The sequence below is a fragment of the Odocoileus virginianus genome, chromosome 24, assembly GCF_023699985.2.
Source record: "Odocoileus virginianus isolate 20LAN1187 ecotype Illinois chromosome 24, Ovbor_1.2, whole genome shotgun sequence".
Lineage (NCBI taxonomy): Eukaryota > Metazoa > Chordata > Mammalia > Artiodactyla > Cervidae > Odocoileus > Odocoileus virginianus.
The window spans coordinates 26,696,230-26,715,525 of NC_069697.1; the positions used below are offsets into that span (position 1 = coordinate 26,696,230).

General features: G+C 38.2%; 1 protein-coding gene across 1 annotated transcript in view; it reads right to left on the minus strand.

The window, feature by feature from the left end:
• Positions 1-306: 306 nt before the first annotated feature.
• Positions 307-19,296, minus strand: part of TMT1A (thiol methyltransferase 1A) — a 46,012-nt gene continuing 27,022 nt past the window's right edge. Inside the window, exons 2-3 of the mRNA XM_070454436.1 lie at positions 10,477-11,063; positions 307-1,670 (exon numbers count right to left, since the gene is read on the minus strand). Of these exons, the coding sequence (XP_070310537.1) occupies positions 1,434-1,670; positions 10,477-10,974 (735 nt within the window). The 5' untranslated portion in view covers positions 10,975-11,063 and the 3' untranslated portion in view covers positions 307-1,433. The remainder of the gene's footprint in view (positions 1,671-10,476; positions 11,064-19,296) is intronic.

Consider the following 19,296-nt stretch of genomic DNA (forward strand, 5'->3'; position numbering starts at 1 on the left):
TTTTCAAAACCCATTCAGACCCTTCCAAAATTGCCTTTTATTTTTATTTTTTGGCCATGCTACATGGCATATGTGATCTTAGTTTCCTGACAGGGACTGAACCAGCATCCTCTGGCATTTCAAATGCAAATCTTAACCATTGGACAACCAGGAAAGTCCCCAACTTGCTTTTTCTGAAGTCTGCTAGCTGTATTTAGTTATCTGGCTGTAGAAGGAAAAATCTGTACATTCAAATAGCTTAATTTTCCACCATGAAGGAAAGCCCACCCATAGATGCTAAGAAAAATGAAAGTAAGTCAACAAAGATATAAATCATTCATTTTATTTTCATTCCTCAAATATATTTGAATTTATTGATTTGATATTTAAAATAATGCTTTTGCAAAATCATCTCAGAAGACATACTAAACTTATTAAAATGCGTACAAACTATTGCTGAAAATTCTAAATCGTCTAACTGACCAACTTGTTTTCAATGCACTTGTGATTATTTTCCAAGGTTTCTGTGGTTACAAGGAACAAAGAAATCATCTTGGGACCAGAGTAGAAATTTGATCAGAATAATCCAAACAATATTTGTCTATCTCTTTACAGATTCACAGGTTGCCTATTTTGAGGGGGCTCTTACAAAGTATACCCAAGCATTCAGTGTTTCCCTCATTACAGTAGGCCTTTTCTTTGCTTGCAGTTTAAAAGATTCAGCCAAGTACATGCTAGATAATAGGCAAAATGAACCCAAGAACTCTGCTTCATGTAGTTTTATGGATATACTAAAGTGTATCATACTAAAGTAAAATCTTTCTTGTAAGAATTAAAGACTGGAATGCAGGAGAACTCTGGTGGAATACTGGAATAAAAAACATAACAGAGCTGGGCAGAACCAGGTGTGGCATCCTGGTACATTAATTTTGAAAGCCAGCCCATTGATATTAAGAACAGCAAGTAGATTCAGATTCCTTTAAAAAAAAAAAACAAAAAACAAAAAACTGTGCTTTTAGGTTTGGATTTTTCAAATAGTTAGTATTTCTTTATTCAGTTTGTGAATTATTAAGATCTTTTCCCATCTCCCTTTTAAAAATCTTCTTTTGTGTGATTTAATTCTTATTAGCATCAGCCTCTCATAGAAAGGGTGAAATTAAAATCTGTTGGGTCATAATTTAAATAAGAAAAATTATGAAGTTATGGAATAAAGTAAGATCTGAGGATAATGGTAGAATTTAATTATGGAAGCCCACTGTTTCTTTCAAGAGAGAGTTCAAAGTTGTTTTGTTTTTGACTCTTGGGAGATGATAGAAAATGGCTAACTAGGTTATAACATAAACTTTTAGGGATGAAATTCAAATTTACCCAAAAAAGGGAGTTCCCATCTTCCAGTTAATGAAGCCAAAACCTTAAATTATTTGAACCCTTTGGGTCTCATCTCCCTGCTTCCACTATTTCACAGCATATCCGTAGATGTGAGGGCGCACGAGCTCCCAGGACAGAGGGGCCTGTAAGTGCTGCAGCTTCAGCTTGGAGAAGCGGGCCTGCTCCAGGGCCTTCCAGCTCTCTCTGGTCAGGTTGCATCCATCAAACAGAAGGTACCAGACGGGATCCAGGACCTGTTGCCAGAAGTAATTCCAGGTTGAAGGCTTATCTGCTACATGCTCCATGAAATAAAAAGCTCCTCCCTGATAAAGAAAAGGGGGAAAGAAAACCACACCAAGAATTTTAGTTTGGGACAAACAATTTGATAAGATGTTTAAATGTCAGAGTTCAGTGGCCCCAGAGGTCCACTTCACGAGAACACATGGAGAAATCCAAACTTACTATGATACCATTGTGGTTAATAGTGTCATCTTCTGTCAGACTGTATACAGAGCTGCCAATCTATATTGTCTGTTCATAAAAGTAATATATAATGATAGCTAAAATTTAAAGCAGTTTAAAGCATTCAAGGGCCTATTCTTAATGCCTGTCACATGCGTGCTTGCGTCCTCAGTCACTTCCAACTCTGCGACCCCATGGATTGTAGCCCACCAGGCTCCTCTCTCCATGGAGAGGAGAATACTGGAGTGGGTTGCCATGCCCTCCTCCAGGGGATCTTCCCAACCCAGGGACTGAACCCATGTCTCTTGCATCTCCTACATTGGCAGGTGGATTCTTTACCACTGAGCCACCTCGGAAGCCTGGTTGTCAAACTGCCCTTTGGAAGAGTTGCAGCAGTTTGTATTCATGCCAGCAATAGATGTGAGTGCCCATTTTCAATAAATGCTCATCTATATTTTTTAAAATCTATTTGATGTGTACTGTGGTATTTTTTATAACATGCATATCTTTAGTATTTTAAATCATAGTATCTTTTACTAAACGTCATAGGTTGGAAAGATCCCCTGTAGAAAGGAATGGCAACCCACCCTAGTATTTTTGCAGAGAATTCCATGGACAGAGGAGCCTGGTGGGGTATACAGTCCATGGGGTCGTAAGGAGTCCGACATGACTGAGTGACTAACACTTTGACTACTAATACTGGCTGTTTGGATTTCTGTTTTTCTGATTTGTCTGTTAATGTCTGTTATCAGTTTTCTAATAGGTTGTTGGTTTCTTCTTACTGATTAGTAAGGACTTTTAGTATAATTAAACTACATACAGTACAAATGTTTCCCCTATTTGTTGTTTGCCTTTTAATGACAATTTTTTAAACTTCTCTTTTTATTAAAAAAAAAACTACCTTTAAATTCATCTGAAAATTGTTCTTAGGCTCTGCTTTGCAAGCCTGTGGGAGTCTGAATCCATGCCAACCACTGTCTGAGGCTAAATAACCATGTCTTGTACTTTTGTACCGTTGTCACAGAATGTAAGTGATAGGATTAATTTTAAAAAATGAATCTTCTAACAAATGAGAACATACCGTATGGCACAGGGAACTCTACTTAACGCTCTGTGGTGACCGGAATGGGAAGGAAGTCCAGAAGGGATTCACTTTGCTGCACGGTAGAGACTAATGCAACATTGTAAAACAGCTATACTTTAATACAAATTAATTTTAAAAAATAGGGAAAAAATAAAAGCACAAGTTTTTGGTTTGTTGAAATTAAAACAAAACAAAACAAAAACACTAGGTCTCTTTTGGCAGTGACACGGATGGGAGCACTGGGACAGGAGACTTGAAGTGGAACTTCTCGGATTGTTTTAAGAACATGGCAGACAAGCCCAGCATGGGGAAATCAACAGCTTCAATGAGGCCGAGCTGAAGAAGACTGAGACGCAGGAGAAGAACATCCTTTTGACCAGAGAGATCGTTGAGCAGGAGAAGCGAGTAAAGTGAAATTTCCTGTGAGCCTGGAGGAGTCTCTGCCTCATCATCTTGGAGACCCTGTCCGTGAGGTGGAGGAAAGTCCACCTGCAAGATGTACACAAGTGACAAGCTGCACTGTGAGATTAAACAATATGTTTCTAAGTTATGAACAGGTTACTGAAGAAATCAAAAGGGAAATTAAAAATTTTCTAGAAACAAATGACAATGAAAACACAACTCAAAACCTATGGGATGCAGCAAAAGCAGTTCTAAGAGGGGAGTTTATAGCAATATAGTTCTACCTCAAGAAACAAAAACATTGAATAGACAACCTAACTTTATATCTAAAACAACTGGAAAAAGAAGAACAAAAAACCCCCAAAATTAGCAGAAGGAAACAAGTCATAAAGATCAGAGTAAAAATAAAAAGAAATGAAAGAAACAATAGTAAAGATTAATAAAAATAAAAGCTGGTTCTTTGAGAAGATAAACAAAATTGACAAACCTTTCACCAGACTCATCAAGGAAAAAAGAGAGAAGAATCAAATCAACAAAATAAATGAAAAAGGAGAGGTTACAATAGACAATGCAGAAATACAAAGGATTATAAGAGACTTCTGAGCAACTATATGGCAATAAAATGGATAACCTGGAAGAAATGGACAAATTCTTAGAAAAGTTCAATCTTCCAAGACTGAACCAGGAAGAAATAGAGATTATGAACAACCCAATTACAAGCACTGAAATCGAAACTGTGATCAAAAATCTCCCAGAAAACAAACCCAGGACCAGATGGCTTCACAGGTGAATTCTGTCAAACATTTAGAGAAGAGCTAATACCCACCCTTCTAAAATTCTTTCAAAAAATTGCAGAGGAAGGAACACTTCCAAACTCATTCTACAAGGCCACCATCACTGTGATTCCAAAATCAGACAAAGACAACACACAAAAAAACTACAGGCCAGTATCACTGATGAACATAGATGCAAAAATCCTCAACAAAATTTTAGCAATTCACCAATACATTTAAAATTCACCAATACATTAAAAAACTCATACACCATGATCAAGTTGGGTTTACTCCAGGGATGCAAGTATTCTTCAGTATATGCAAATCAATGTGATACACCATATTAACATTGAAAGAAAAAAGCCATATGATAATCTCAATAGAAGCAGAAAAAGCCTTTGACAAAATTCAGCACCCATTTATGATTTAAACTGTTCAAAAAATGGGCATGGAAGGAACATACCTCAACATGGTAAAGGCCATGTATGATAAGCCCACAGCAAACATTATTCTCAATGGTGAAAAACTGAAAGCATTCCCCCAAAGATCAGAAACAAGACAAGGGTATCCATTTTCACCACCATTATTCAACATAGTTTTGGAAGTCCTAGTTACAGTAATAAGAGAAGAAAAAGAAATAAAAGGAATCCAGATCAGAAAAGTAGAGTGCTCTCTGTTTGCAGATGACATGATACTATACATAGAAAACCCTAAAGATATTATCAGAAAATTACTAGAGCTAATCAGTGAATTTAGCAAAGTTGCAGGGTACAAAATCAATACACAGAAGTCACTTGCATTCCTATATACTAACAATGAAAAATCAGAGAAATTAAGGAATCAATCCCATTCACTATTGCAACAAAAAGAATAAAATAGGAATAAACCTACCTAAGGAGACAAAGGAACTGTATACAGAAAATTATAAGACACTGATGAAAGAAATCAAAGACAACATAAACAGATGGAGAGATATTCCATGTTTCTGGGAAGGAAGAATCCATATTGTGAAAATGACTGTACTACCAAATGCAGTCTACAGATTCAATGTGTGATCCCTATCAAATTACCAATGGCATTTTTCACAGAACTAGAACAAAAAATTTCACAATTCATATGGAAACACAAAAGACCCCGAATAGCCAAAGCAGTCTTGAGAAAGAAGAATGGAGCTGGAGGAATCAACCTTCCTGACTTCAGATTATACTACAAAGCTACAGTCATCAAGACAGTATGGTACTGGCACAAAAACAGAAATACAGACCAATGGAACAAGATAGAAAACCCAGAAATAAACCCATGCACCTGTGGATACCTTATTTTTGACAAAAGAGGCAAGAATACACAATGGGGCAAAGACAGCCTCTTCAGTAAGTGGTGCTAGGAAAACTGGACAGTTGCATGTAAAAGAATGAAATTAGGACACTTCCTACCACCATATACAAAGATAAACTCAAAATGGGTTAAAGACCTAAATGTAAGACCAGAAACTGTAAAACACTTAGAGGAAAACATAGGCAGAACACTTGATGACATAAAGCAAGATCCTCTATGACCCACCTCCTAGAGTAATGGAAATAAAAACAAAAGTAAACAAGTGGGACCTAGTTAAACTTAAAAACTTTTGCACACCAAAGAAACTATAAGCAAGGTGAACAGACAGCTCTCAAAATTGGAGAAAATAATAGCAAACGAAACAAGGGTTAATTTCCAAAATATACAAGCAGCTCATACAACTCAGTACCAGAAAAACAAACAACCCCAAAAAGTGGCAAAAAGACCTAAACAGACAGTTCTGCAAAGAAGACATTCAGATAGCTAACAAACATGTGAAAAGATGCTCAACATCACTCATTAGAAAAATGCAAATCAAAACTACAGTGAGATACCACCTCACAATGAGTCAGAATGGTCATCATCAAAAAGTCTACAAACAATAAATGTTGGAGAGGGTGTGGAGAAAAGGGAATCCTCTTGCACTATTGGTGGGAATTTAAGTTGATACAGTCACTATGGAAGACAGTTTGGAGAGTCCTTAAAGAACTAGGAATAAAACCACCATATGACCCAGCAATCCCACTCCTAGGCATATACCTTGAGGAAACCCAAACTGAAAAAGACACATGTACCCCATTGTTCATTGCAGCACTATTTACAATAGCTAGAACGTGGAAGCAACCTAGATGTCCATCAACACATGAATGGATAAAGAACTTGTGGTACATATACACAATGGAATATTACTTAGCCATAAAAAGGAATACATTTGAGCGAGTTCTAATGAGATGGATGAACCTATAGCCTATTATACAGAGTGAAGTAAGTCAGAAAGAGAAATACCATATATTAACACATATATACAGAATCTAGAAGGATGGTACTGAAGAAATTATTTGCGGGGCAACAATGGAGAAACAGATATAGAGAGCAAATTTATGGACATGGGGAGAGGGGAGGAGAGAGTCAGATGTATGGAGAGAGTAATATGGAAACTTACATTACCATATATAAAATATATAAGCAATGGGAATTTGCTGTATGTCTCAGGAAACTCAAATAGGGGCTCTGTATCAGTGTGGAGGGGTGGGATGGGGAGGGAGGTTCAAGAGAAAGTGGACATATGTATACCTATGGCTGATTCATGTTGAAATTTGACAGGAAACAAAATTCTGTAAAGCAGTTATCTTTCATCTAAAAAATAATTTTTTTAAAAAAGGACAAAGCTATTGAGCCATCTAAAAGTGTTACTGAATTCATGATAATATTTTGTAATTTGATTTTTTTTTCAATCAGTGGATACTGTATGTAAATAACTGTCAAATAGCAGTAACTGCTGGTTTCATCTAGGACAGTCCTGTAAATATAGATCAAGTCTGGACACAGTAGAGGGTACACATTATTAACGAGTCTTCAGAAGTTTTCTACTTAACCTAACCTCTGGGGGGAGAAGGAGGAAAGGGACCAATGAGTACCTTCAAAACCCATGATGACGGTCCCATTCTCCTTCGCCTCTTCTAGCTTCCCTAGTCTTGGCTGTCCAGGCAGAGATTAGAGAGGGAGTTCCCTCTACTTGCCCCTCTGTGGGCAAGTATGAGATGTGTGTTCAGAAATGGAAAACTTGAAATTTCCTGATGGAAAAAAGTTTTTCCAGGGAAGAGGACAGGAGAGAAGAGGAGACCCAGGTCTGAGGAGGTTGCTGATGCCCTCCGGGTTACACAGGTTAGGCTAGAGAGCCTGTTACCCTTTCAGGTGATTTGTGTAGCCAACTAGGCATGAAGATTTGGGATTAGAAGAGAGATCTGAGCTTGATACTTAGATTTGGAAACCAAATCTGTGTGCATGGTAATTGAAAATTTTGGCAGTACATGAGATTACACAGGGGGTGTATATAAGCAAAATTAGAGCCAAAATAGAAACTCCAGTGTTTAAGGGATGGGCAGAGGAAGACTAGCCAGCAAAAGTGGTAGAAATGTTGAAGTTGGAGCAATACAAAGCCCCAGTGATAAGCACTGTGGTGCAGTGATAAGAATATATGCATTAAAGTCAGATCTGCTGGCTGTGTCAGAGAAGGCAATGGCACCCCACTCCAGTACTCTTGCCTGGAAAATCCCATGGACGGAGGAGCCTGGTAGGCTGCAGTCCATAGGGTCGCTACGAGTCGGACACGACTGAGCAACTTCACTTTCACTTTTCACTCTCATGCATTGGAGGGGGAAATGGCAACTCACTCCAGTATCCTTGCCTGGAGAGTCCCAGGGACAGGGGAGCCTGGTGGGCTGCGGTCTATGGGGTCGCACAGAGTCGGACACGACTGAAGCAACTTAGCAGCAGCAGCAGCAGGCTGTGTAATGTGGGGCAAGTTTCTTAACTTCTCTAGGTCTGTTTCCCCAACCCAACATGAAGACAGTCCCTGCGTTAAGGACTGTGTGATGGGGTGAATGAGAATGCAGGAAAGCCTCTGGTTCTATGCAGCAGTGAGTGGGTGCTTTGTAGGAGCTAAAGGAAGACTTACGATCCCCTAAGAGCATTCTCAGTGCTTAAACCCGAGGTGATCATTATTTGCTTTGCAGAGGCATTGTGAGATTAGTAACACATAAGCAAAATGTCTCTTAAATGTGCCCAGTTAATGCCCAGTCTTGGGACAGAAGAACCCAGGATTTGAATGTCAGAATCAGACCTTTTTCCGTTACAGTTTTGATGGTGGCCTATTCTTGAGCCAAACACAGAATTACAGTCGGCCCTCTGTATCCACAGGTTCTGCATCCATGGATTCAACCAACAGATCAAAAATATTGGGGAAAAAAATCCAGAAAGTTCAAAAAAAGGCCAAACTTGAATTTCCCACATGCTGGCAACTATTTATATAGCATTTACCTTGTATTAGGTATTAAAAGTAATCTAGAGATGATTTAAGGTATGTGGGAGGATATGCATAGATCATATGCAGATTCGATACCATTTTATGTAAGGGACTTGAGCTTGTATAGCTTTTGGTATCTGTGGTGGGGGCAGGGAGTGACTCTGAGGGACAACTGTATATTATTGCCTCTAAACACTATCTTCAAGTCCCTTTCTTTCTGAGGAGCTTCCTCTGTTAGAAAATAAAACTGTGGTCTACGGCAGTATTACCCTAAACATGGCTATCTCGTCTGATCTCAGAAGCTAAGCAGGGTTGGGCCTGGTTAGTACTTGGATGGGAGAAAATAAAACTGGGGATTACAGACCATCTTTTTCCCCTAGAAGAGTAAATTCAAATGTTAAAATACTCATATTTTATGTATGTTCAGCTTCGTTTAGAATTGTTGTTGTTCAGTTTCTCAGTTGTGTCTGACTCTTTGCGATCCCGTGGACTGCAGTACACCAAGCTTCTATTTAAAACTAGTTTCTAAGTAAACAATAAAGGTAATATGTGAAAATTACATACAGGTATAAAGAATTTCAAACTATACAGAGAGGTATAAAATGAAAAGAAATTATTTCCCTCATCCAATTCCCTTCCCAATAGGTAACTACTGTTAATAATTACGTGTTTATAATTCCCATTAACATAAATACTTATATAAGTATATTCTCCCCCCCACACACACACAAATGGATTAGTACTCTACATAATATTCTGTTTTCATTGCTTTTAAAATTAACACTATCTCTTTGAGGATTTTTTTCATTGACATAGGTAAAAATTTCTTGTTTTATACTATGTGACAATTTACTTAACAACTTCCAATTGATGGATGTTATTTCCAATTTATTATATTAAAATATTGTAATGAATATTTTTATCTTTTGAGTTTTTGCATATTTTTGCAGGATAGCTATGGGATAAATTCCTGTTGGATGAAGATGTAAATTACTTGAAAATTTGATATTATTAAATTGTCCTCCAAAGAGGACACTTCTTCCAGTTGGGTGTCCAGACCCCCAGACCCACCCCAATACCATATTGAACTTAAAAGTCTCTGTAGAATAGTAGATGAAAAGGGTCTTGCTTTAATTTCTTTTTAATTGAAGTATGGTTGATTATGCAGGAGGAAATGGCAACCCACTCCAGTAGTCTTGCCTGGAGAATCCCAGGGATGGAGGAGCCTGGTGAGCTGCTGTCTATGGGGTCACACAGAGTCGGACACGACTGAAGCAGCTTAGCAGCAGCAGCAGCATGGTTGATTATAATATTAGTTTCAGGTGTACAACAAAGCGATTCAAAATTTTTATAGTTTATACTGCATCTAAAGTTATTACAAAATAATGACTATATTTTCCTGTGCTGTAGAATATATCCTTGTTGCTTATTTATTTTATACATACTAGTTTATATCTGTTAATTCCATACCACTCTTGCTCCTCCTTTTTTCCCTCTCCCAGCTGGTAACCATTAGTTTGTTCTGTATATCTATGAATTTGTTTCTGTTTTATTATATTCATTTGTTTTATTTTAAAGATTCCAGTATAAAATATCATGCTTTAATTTGTTTAATTACAAGACTAGATATTTAAATCATATATTGGCTATTTTTATTTATATTTCTGTTCCTGTGCTTTGCTTTTTTTTCTCTAAATAAATATAATTTATTTAAGAATCCTGTTGATCTTGTTGATGTGTAATGCCTTTATGAAGGAAGTTAACTCATTATCATCCTTGGCAAATATTTTTTACAAAACATTTTTGTACTTCAAATTTATTTATAGTCCTTTTCCCTGCAGGAGTTCTAAAATATTTTTTATTCATGTATTATCAATCTCTTCCTTCATAGCTTCTTCTGCACTCTAAGATTTTTTTCTTAAAAAATTCAACAGTATTTTTTCTAGTAGCTTTACTTTTATGTTAGGGTGTTTGATCTAGTGAAATTGGGAGGACTGCCCTTGGTGATGGTGGTTGCTACTAAGCAGCCCTTCTCAGCCCATACTCACCGGCCTCAGCACTCGGTGCACTTCCTGGAGGATCTGGTCCTGGTTCTTCACGGAGCAGAGCACCAGGGTGCAGACCACCACATCCATGGAGCCTGTGGCCACCTGGTGCATGTTCTCCCCAGCAGCCACTATGAAGCGCTCAAACTGCAGGTGTGGGTTCTGGGCAATACTCTTGATCAAGAACTTCTCAAAGTTGGGGTTGGGATCAACACAGGTCACCTGGCATCCAGAGGGGTAGAACTTGAAGTTGGCCCCGGTGCCACAGCCCAGCTCCAGCAGGGAGAGCTTCCCAGAGGGGCCCGTGAACTCCTGCAGGTTGCTGAAGAGCTCCCGCTTCTTGCTCACCATCTGTTTGTTGTACATCACAGTGAACCTCGCCAGGAAGTAGGGGAACCACTGTTTGCATATCCAGTTCCACAAGCCCAGAAAGTCCAGCAGGTACATGGGAAATGCCAGGATGCAGACGGCCAGCCGGAGGATTAAAATGGTGAGCGCCATCACTCAGAAGAGAAGAAAACAGATCAACAGAGATCTGACTCCTTTAACTGCGGGAAGTAGGTTTCTGGCCACACTCCAGAGCCAATCAGCTGCAGAGGAAAGAAGAACTGGTTGTGCTGGAAATAAACAGCTGAAGTCAGATCTCGGGCAAGAGACCTGTTTTATCCAATTAATAGATGTTTGGCAGAAATTGCCTCATCACTTATTTTTCATGAAGTGAAATGAGAAGGTTCCCAGCTTTTCCTTAGAAGGAAAGCCGATTACAACCCCCTATTCCTGCTTGGAGACTACTGCTGCAGTTTTAAATGCAGAGTGTATTCACAGCTTGTCTGTTTTCCAGTCTCTCCTAAGAAAATAGAAGCTGTGGGTGGAGCCTGGTTAAAACACACCAGCTGTTGCTAAACCCGATTTATTAGTTTGTGCCCCATCCTGCTTGTGTTCCATCCTGCCCACCTCTGCCTCATTTTTTAAAAAAAAGAAGTGAAATCACATGCCTGTCTGGTCACAGCAAGAGTTTTCCCTTTTGCATTCTAGGCAGAGGTTCTAAGATGTTCATAACTGCACAGTGGGATTATTTTTAAGTCACCGTTTTGGGCCGCCCATCTTTTAAAGGGCAAGTTTCACCTTCAAACTGTGCCAAGCTACTACATTACTGAATTAACTTACATAAAAATAGTCCCCAGAATATTCACTTTTAGGAACCTAAAGTGTTAAGAAAATATTTTCAGACATCCATCTGTTTTTAACAAGAAAGCCTGGCCTTAGGGTGTTCAGGAAACATAGAAATGCCCAAACATAATTGTAATGTTTACTTTTTAACACCATGTAATGTAATGGACACAGGGAGTGTTTTGTTTCATTATATGTTACACCCAATGCATGTTTTATAAATATGTGCTCCATCTTAACAGCTTTCTTGAGGTGGAATTAACATACAATAAACTACACATATTTAAGCTGTATCATTTGGTTAAATTCTGGCACACGTACACACACATGAAATCATTGCTTCAGTCAAGGTAATGAACATATCAATCACACTCCCTACCTCCCAAATACCTCTTGCCCCTTTGTGATTCCTCTTTCCTGCCCTCCCCACTCCCAGGCCACCACTGATCTGTTTTCTGTTACTGGATGTTAGTTTGCCTTTCCTATAGTTTGGGCTTACAAGAATCCACCTGCAATGCAGAAGACAATGTTAGGTAGTTAGAATAGGGAAAGGGAGTCCAAAATGGCGGTGGCTAAAAGACCTGGAAGGGAAAAGCCTGCAAAAATAGAACAAAGGAAGGTCCGAGGACCTGAGTGAGAACCTCAGGTAAAACAAACAACGCTCCTGCCTAAGCCCAATTTGCATAGGACAGGCCCAGGGGGAACAAAAAACATATAACAAGAGGAGCCAAATTCTCGCTCTCTCTCTCGCTCGCTCTCTCCCTCTCCCGCGCGATGGGGCGATCTTCTCTTCATGTCTTTGGATCGACGTGCCCTCATGACTTGAAGATGGATTTTCCTGCTATTATCTAAATAAATAGAGCTGTAACACTGATTTATTTAAGAGCTATAACACGGTTTGTCCTCCAAGAGCTGTGACCCGCCTAGGGGGCTTCAATGTCCGTCACTCCAAATTTTGTTGTGACAAGACAGAGAACCTAGGAGCATACACTCACGTGACAACCCCAGTTCAATTCCTGGTGGATTCCTGGGTCAGGATGATCCTCTGGAGAAAGGATAGAGTCCCCACTCCAGTATCCTTGGGTTTTCCTAGTGGCTCAGATGGTAAAGAATCTGCCTGCAATGTGGGATATCTGGGTTTGATCCCTGGGTTGGAAAGATCCCCTGGAGGAGGATGGCAACCCACTCCAGTATTCTTGCCTGGAGAATCCCCGTGGACAGAGGTCGTGGCAGGCTACAGTCCATGGGGTCGCAAAGAGTTGGACATGACTGAGCGAGTAAGCACATACACATACATCCTATAATTTTATGTTAATTGGAATCATACAGTATCTACTTTGTCTGGTTTCTTTCATCCAGCATAATTAAGAGTCATTTATACTGTTGTATGTATCCATTGATTTCCCACTGAGTAGTATGCCATTGTGTGGATCTATACCAGTTTGTTTATCTACTCACCTGAATTTGATGGATATTTGAGTTGTTAACAGTTTCCGTAGCTTATTACAGTAGTAGCTTATTACAAGTGAAGCTACAATGGGGACTTCTCCAGTGGTCCAGAGGTTAAGAACCCCTTGCAATGCAGGGGACTCAGGTTTGATCCCTGGTGGGGGAACTAAGATCCCACATGCTGCATAGCATCTAAGCCCCTGAAAGGTTGTTGCTGAGTGTGAAAGATGATGGGATTCTTGGCCTCTGGAGGAGAGGAATTCAATCTGGGGCCAGTGACGAGGCTTGATCGCTCAGAGCTTTTGTGTAATAAAGTTTTATTAAAGTATAGAAAAGATAGAGAAAACTTCTGACATAGACATCAGGAGGAGGCAGAAAGACTGCCTCCCTGCTAGTCTTTAGCTGGATGTTATATAGCTACTAGCAGTCTGCTAATCAGAGAAAGGAAATGACTCAAAACTCAGAGACTGGTACCAGGCCCCTCACCCACAACTTGCATTTTGAGATAACATTGGCACAAGGGGAGATGTCCCGGACCATAAAATGATTGAGGTGAATTTTGAAGAAAGGCAGGTTTCCAAGCAAATACAGTCTCATTAATATAGCTTAAGAGAACATTTGCGTGAGTAAAACATACTGGTTTGTCAAAGTCTGTTTTGAATCTTAGGCGGAACTGACTTGAAGACAGAGTCTAGGGTAAATACATAGTTCATTAACATAGCTTAAGACAGACATTTCCATAAGAAAAATGCATTGGTTAGCTCAAGGTTTGAGAAAAGTTAAGTTCAGGTGGAATCAGGTGTCATCATGGCAACACAGATCTTAAAAGAAACCTCTTTTTGAATTTGTATAGAGAAGGGGAGGACTTACCTCATAGCTCATTTGGTAAATCATCTGCCTGCAATGCAGGAGACCCAAGTTCGATTCCTGGGTTGGGAAGATCCCCTGGAGAAAGAAATGGCAACCCACTCCAATATTCTTGCCTGGAACAATCCCATGGACAGAGGAGCCTGGCAGGCTACAGTCCTGGTTGCAAGAGTTGGACTCGACTTAGTGACTAAACCATCACCACTACCAGAGAAGGGGATAAAAACACTAACACTTACAGTTTGTTTCCTCCTGCTGCTTAAGAGAGAGACAAAAAAAATGTCTGACACTTGCAGCCTGTTTCTTCCATTTGGAGACCCCTAGCCTTCCTGCCTGTTACCCTCTCACCCCCACACCACAGCTACTGAACCTGAGTGCTCTGGAACCCACAAGTCACAATTAGACAGTCTGTGCACCTCAACGAAAGATCCCAAATGATGCAACAAAGATCCTGCATGCCACAACTAAGACTCAATATGGTCAAATACATATTTTTTTAAAAGTTAAGCTACTGTGAACATTAGTGTACAAGCCTTTGTATGGACATATGCTTTCATTTCTCATGGATAAATTTCTTTAATATAATGTAAATGTCACATGGTAGGTATATGTTTATCTCTCAAAGAAGAATGCCAGACTGTTTTCCAAACTGATTGTACCACCAACAGTGTATGAGAGATTTACTTGCTCTACATCCTCACCAACACTTGGTGTGGTTGTCCTTCTAATTTTAGTCACCCTGAAATGTATCTAGTGGTCCCTCATTGTAGCTTTAATTTACATCTCCCAGATAATTCATGACATCAAGCATCTTTTGATGGGCTTATTTGCCATCCATATATCTTGTTCGGAGAGTCTGTTCAAATCTTTTGAACATTTTATTTTTTATTATTGTTTTTTTTGGCCATGCTGAACGGAGTGCAGGATCTTAGTTCCCCAGCTAGGGGTTTGAGGCTACACCCCCTGCAGTGGAAGTGTTTCATCCTGACCACTGGATTGCCAAGGAATCCCCTGAACTTGTTAAAATTGGATTATTTTCTTATTATGTGTTGAGGATTCTTGTATCAAATCATGTATGTATGTATGTACATGTCATGTACCAAATATGTGATTTGCAGATGTTTTCCTACTCTGTGGCTTGTCTTTTTAATGGTGTTTTCAGAAGTGCAGAAATTCTTCCTTGTGGCTTCCTCGTCTGGTTTTGGTATCAGAATAATTCTGTCCTTGTGCAATGAGTTTGGAAGCATTTCTTCTCTTTCTATTTCTTGGAAGAGTTTGAGAATTCTTGGTATTAATACTTTACATATTTGATAGAGTTCAGTAGTGAAGTCCTCTAGTCCTATGCTTTTATTTGTTGTATAATTTTTGACTACTGATTTAATCTCCTTACTAGTAATCTGTCTCATAACCTTCTAGTAATATACACCAAGGCTGTATATTGTCACCCTGCTTATTTAACTTATATGCAGAGTACATCTTGAGAAGGCCAGGTTGGATGAATCACAAACTGGAATCAAGTTTGTCAGGAGAAATATCAATAACCTCAGATATTCAAATTATACCACTCTAATGGCACAAAGTGAAGAGGAACTAAAGAGCTTTTTAATGAAAGTGAAAGAGGGGAGTGAAAAAGCTGGCTTAAAACTCATCATTCAGAAAACTAAGGTCATGGCCTCTGGTTCCTTCACCTCATTGCAAAATAGAAGGGGGAAAAGTAGATGCAGTAACAGATTTTATTTTCTTGAGCCCCTAAATCACTGCAGATGGTGACTGCAGCCATGAAATTAAACGACACTTGCTCCTTGAAAGAAAAGCTATGACAAACGTAGACAGCATATTAAAAAGCAGAGACATCTTTTTGTCACCAAACATCCATCTAGTCAAAGCTGAGGTTTTCCAGTAGTCATTTATGGATGTGAGAGTTGGACTATAAAGTAGGCTGAGCACCAAAGAATTGATGCTCATGAATTGTGGAGCTGGAGAAGACTCTTGAAAGTTCCTTGGACTGCAATGGGATCAAACTAGTCAGTCCTCTAAGAGATCAACCCTGAGTATTCAGTGGAAGGATTCATGCTGAAGCTCCAATCCTTTGGCCACCTGATGTGAAGAACTGACTCACTGAAAAAGACCCTGATGCTGGCAAAGATTAAAGGCAAAAGGAGAAGGCCTCGGCAGAGGATGAGAAGTTTAGAAAGCAACACTGACTCAATGGACGTGAATTTGAGCAAACTCTGGTATTGTAGTATTATAGTAAAACATTATATACATTATACAGCATTACAGTAAAGGACAGGGGAGCTTGACGTGCTGCAGGGGGTCTCAAAGAATCAGACATGACTTAGTGACTGAACACCATGAAGTATCTGTTCAGATTTTCTATTCCTTCATGATTCAGTCTTGGTAGGTGGTATGTTTCTAGGAATTTATTCATTTCTAGGTTATTAACCCATTTGTTGGCTCAAAGTAGTGTCTTACAGTTCTTTGTATTTCCGTGGTACCAATTGTTAAGTGTTCTCTTGCATTTCTGATTTTGTTTATTTGGGTCCTCTTTTTTCTTAATGAGTGTAGCTAAAGTTTTGTTTATTAAATCTTTTTTTAAAAAAATATAAAAAAACAGTACTTAGTTTCATTGATCTTTCTATTGTCTTTTTAGTCTCTGTTTTATTTATTTCCACTCTGATCTTTGTTATTTACACAGACCTTCTATTGGGTAGTTAGACTAGGAAACAGGAGTCCAGAATGGCAGTGGCTAAAAGACAAGGGAAAAGCCCATGAAAATAGAACAAAGGAAGGTCTGAGGACCGGAGTTAGGACCTCAGGTAGAACAAACAGCACTCCTGGCTAGCCCAATTTACATAGGGCAGGCCCAGGGGTAAGAAAAAAACATATAAAAAGTGGAGCCAAAGGGCTGGGGCCCTCTCTTCTCTTCACGTCTTTGGGTCAGCATGCCCTCACGCCTCGGGGATGTATTTTCCTGTTATTTTCTAAAAAACTGAGCTGTAACACAGAGCTCTAACACTGATCTGTCTAAGAGCTATAGAGCTATAACACGGTTGGTCCGAGACCCGAGAGCTATAACATGGTCTGTCTTGAGAGCTGTGACATGCAGAGAGCTTTAACGTCCATCGCTTCAAATTTTTGTTGAGAAGAGACAGAACCAAGGAGATTACACTCCCCTAACACTTCCTTATGCTAACTTTGATCTTTATTTGTACTTCTTTTTTTTGTTTCTTGAGGTATAAAATCAAGTTATTTGAAATTTTTCTTGTTTCTTGAGGCAGGCATTGATCATTTTAAACTTGCCTCTTAGAATTGCTTTTGCTACATCCTATAAGTTTTAGTATGTTGTATTTCCACTTTCATTTGTTCAAAGGTATCTTTCAATTTCTCTTTTGATTTTTTCATTGCCTCTTTGATTGTTCAATAGCATGCTTTTTAACCTCCATGTATTTGCAAATTTTCCAGTCTTCTTGAAATTAATATCTAGTTTCATACCACCATGGCTAAAGAAGATACTTGATATGCTTTCAGTGTTCTTAAGTTTACTAAGACTTGTTTTGTGGCCTAACATTTAATGTATCCTGGAGACATTAATGGAGAATGTTCTATGTGCCTTTGAGAAGAATAGGTATTTTGTTGCTTTTGGATGGAATCTTCCGTGTATGTTTCTTAAGTACATATTTGCAATGTGTTTGTGTTTCTTTATTGATTTTCTGTCTGGATGATCTATCCATTGATGAAAGTTGGATGTTAAAGTGTCCTGCTATTATTGTGGTGTTGTCTGTTTCCTCCCTTCAGGCATGTTAGCATTTGCTTTATATATTTAGATGCTGTGTCATTTTTCTTCTTGATCCTAAGATCAGTATGTTATGGTATTGTCAACTTGATCTATCCGTGAAAAAGGTTTCTATTGACTTTTCACCCAGTGGTTTTACCAGTCACTAGTCATTATTGTCTAGATCCATTATTTTATTACAGAGCAAATAATAATATTCTCTTTATTAATCAAATACTTATATAAATAAAAACTTACCAACAATTTAGTTACTCTGAAAACTACAGTTTTTTCAGGAAAGGAAGGATAAATGCTTGATTTTTTCCCCCCTATATTTTTATCAATTTTCAGAGTAATGCATTGACTCCTAACATATAACAAAGGTGAGTAGTGTTATATTTTTTCTTTTTTTTTAATTGAAGGATAATTGCTTTACAGAATTTTGTTTTCTGTCATACCTCAACATGAATCAGCCATAGGTATACATATATCCGCCCTTTTGAACCTCCCTCCCATGTTGAGTGAAGAAAATCAGAAACTAAAGAGTACATAATTAATTACATACATAATTAAGTACATAATTCATATAAAGTTCAAAAACAGGAAAAATGAAAAGATAGTGTTTAAGTATCCATACATTGTAAATATAATGTTAGAAAGAAAAATATGAAATTATAAAGAAAAACAAGGCAATAACTACCATTAGTCAGGGTAAAAGAAGTTGTTTTGATGTAGAAGGGTAACTCAGAAGGCTTCTAGAGTTCTGGGAGAGGTCTATTCCTAGATAGTACTAGTTACATGCATATTCACCTTATAATATATATAATATAATACTCAAAATTCATTAAGCTGTACATATGCTTTAGGCATTTTTTTTTTCTGTATGTGTTTACTTAACATGTAAAAGTTTTTGAAAAAAATTCAAAGTTCAGTAGGGCTGAGTGGAGCCCTGCTTTAATTACTTTACTTTTGAAAAAAATGAATACCTTCAGCCAGTAAGAACTATGAAAACTGTGATCAAATGAACAATTATGTAAAAGGATGCCAGAAAAGCTAGTATTAGTTCCCTTTGAAAACTATGATTTTTCTGTAATTTGACAAAAATATCTTACACTGAATACTAGGTTCATACTTAATAATTTCTCTTACAAGACATATATCCAAGAATTGTCACTGTCAACATTAATATTTAATTATGGTTCTAGAAGTTGTGGCCAAATAAAGTGTATATGGCCAAATATAGTGTAACTACTAGATAAAATTATCTTTGTCAATGACTCTAGAACCATAAAACCCAGGAGAATGAAGAACTCCTTGAATTAATGTTAAATTCATGACAAAGTAGATGGATATGAAACCCAGTTAGAAAAGATAATGGAAACAGTTATAGCAATAATAAGAAAAACAAAATATGTAAGAATAGTTTTTGTTGTTGAGACAAATGAGCCTTTACAAGAATAAAATTGTAAATAGTTTAAGACATATAAAACAGACTTGCATAAGCTTAAAAATAAATGCTGTTTCTGGGGCAGAAGACAGGTATAGCAGGTAAAATGATAGCT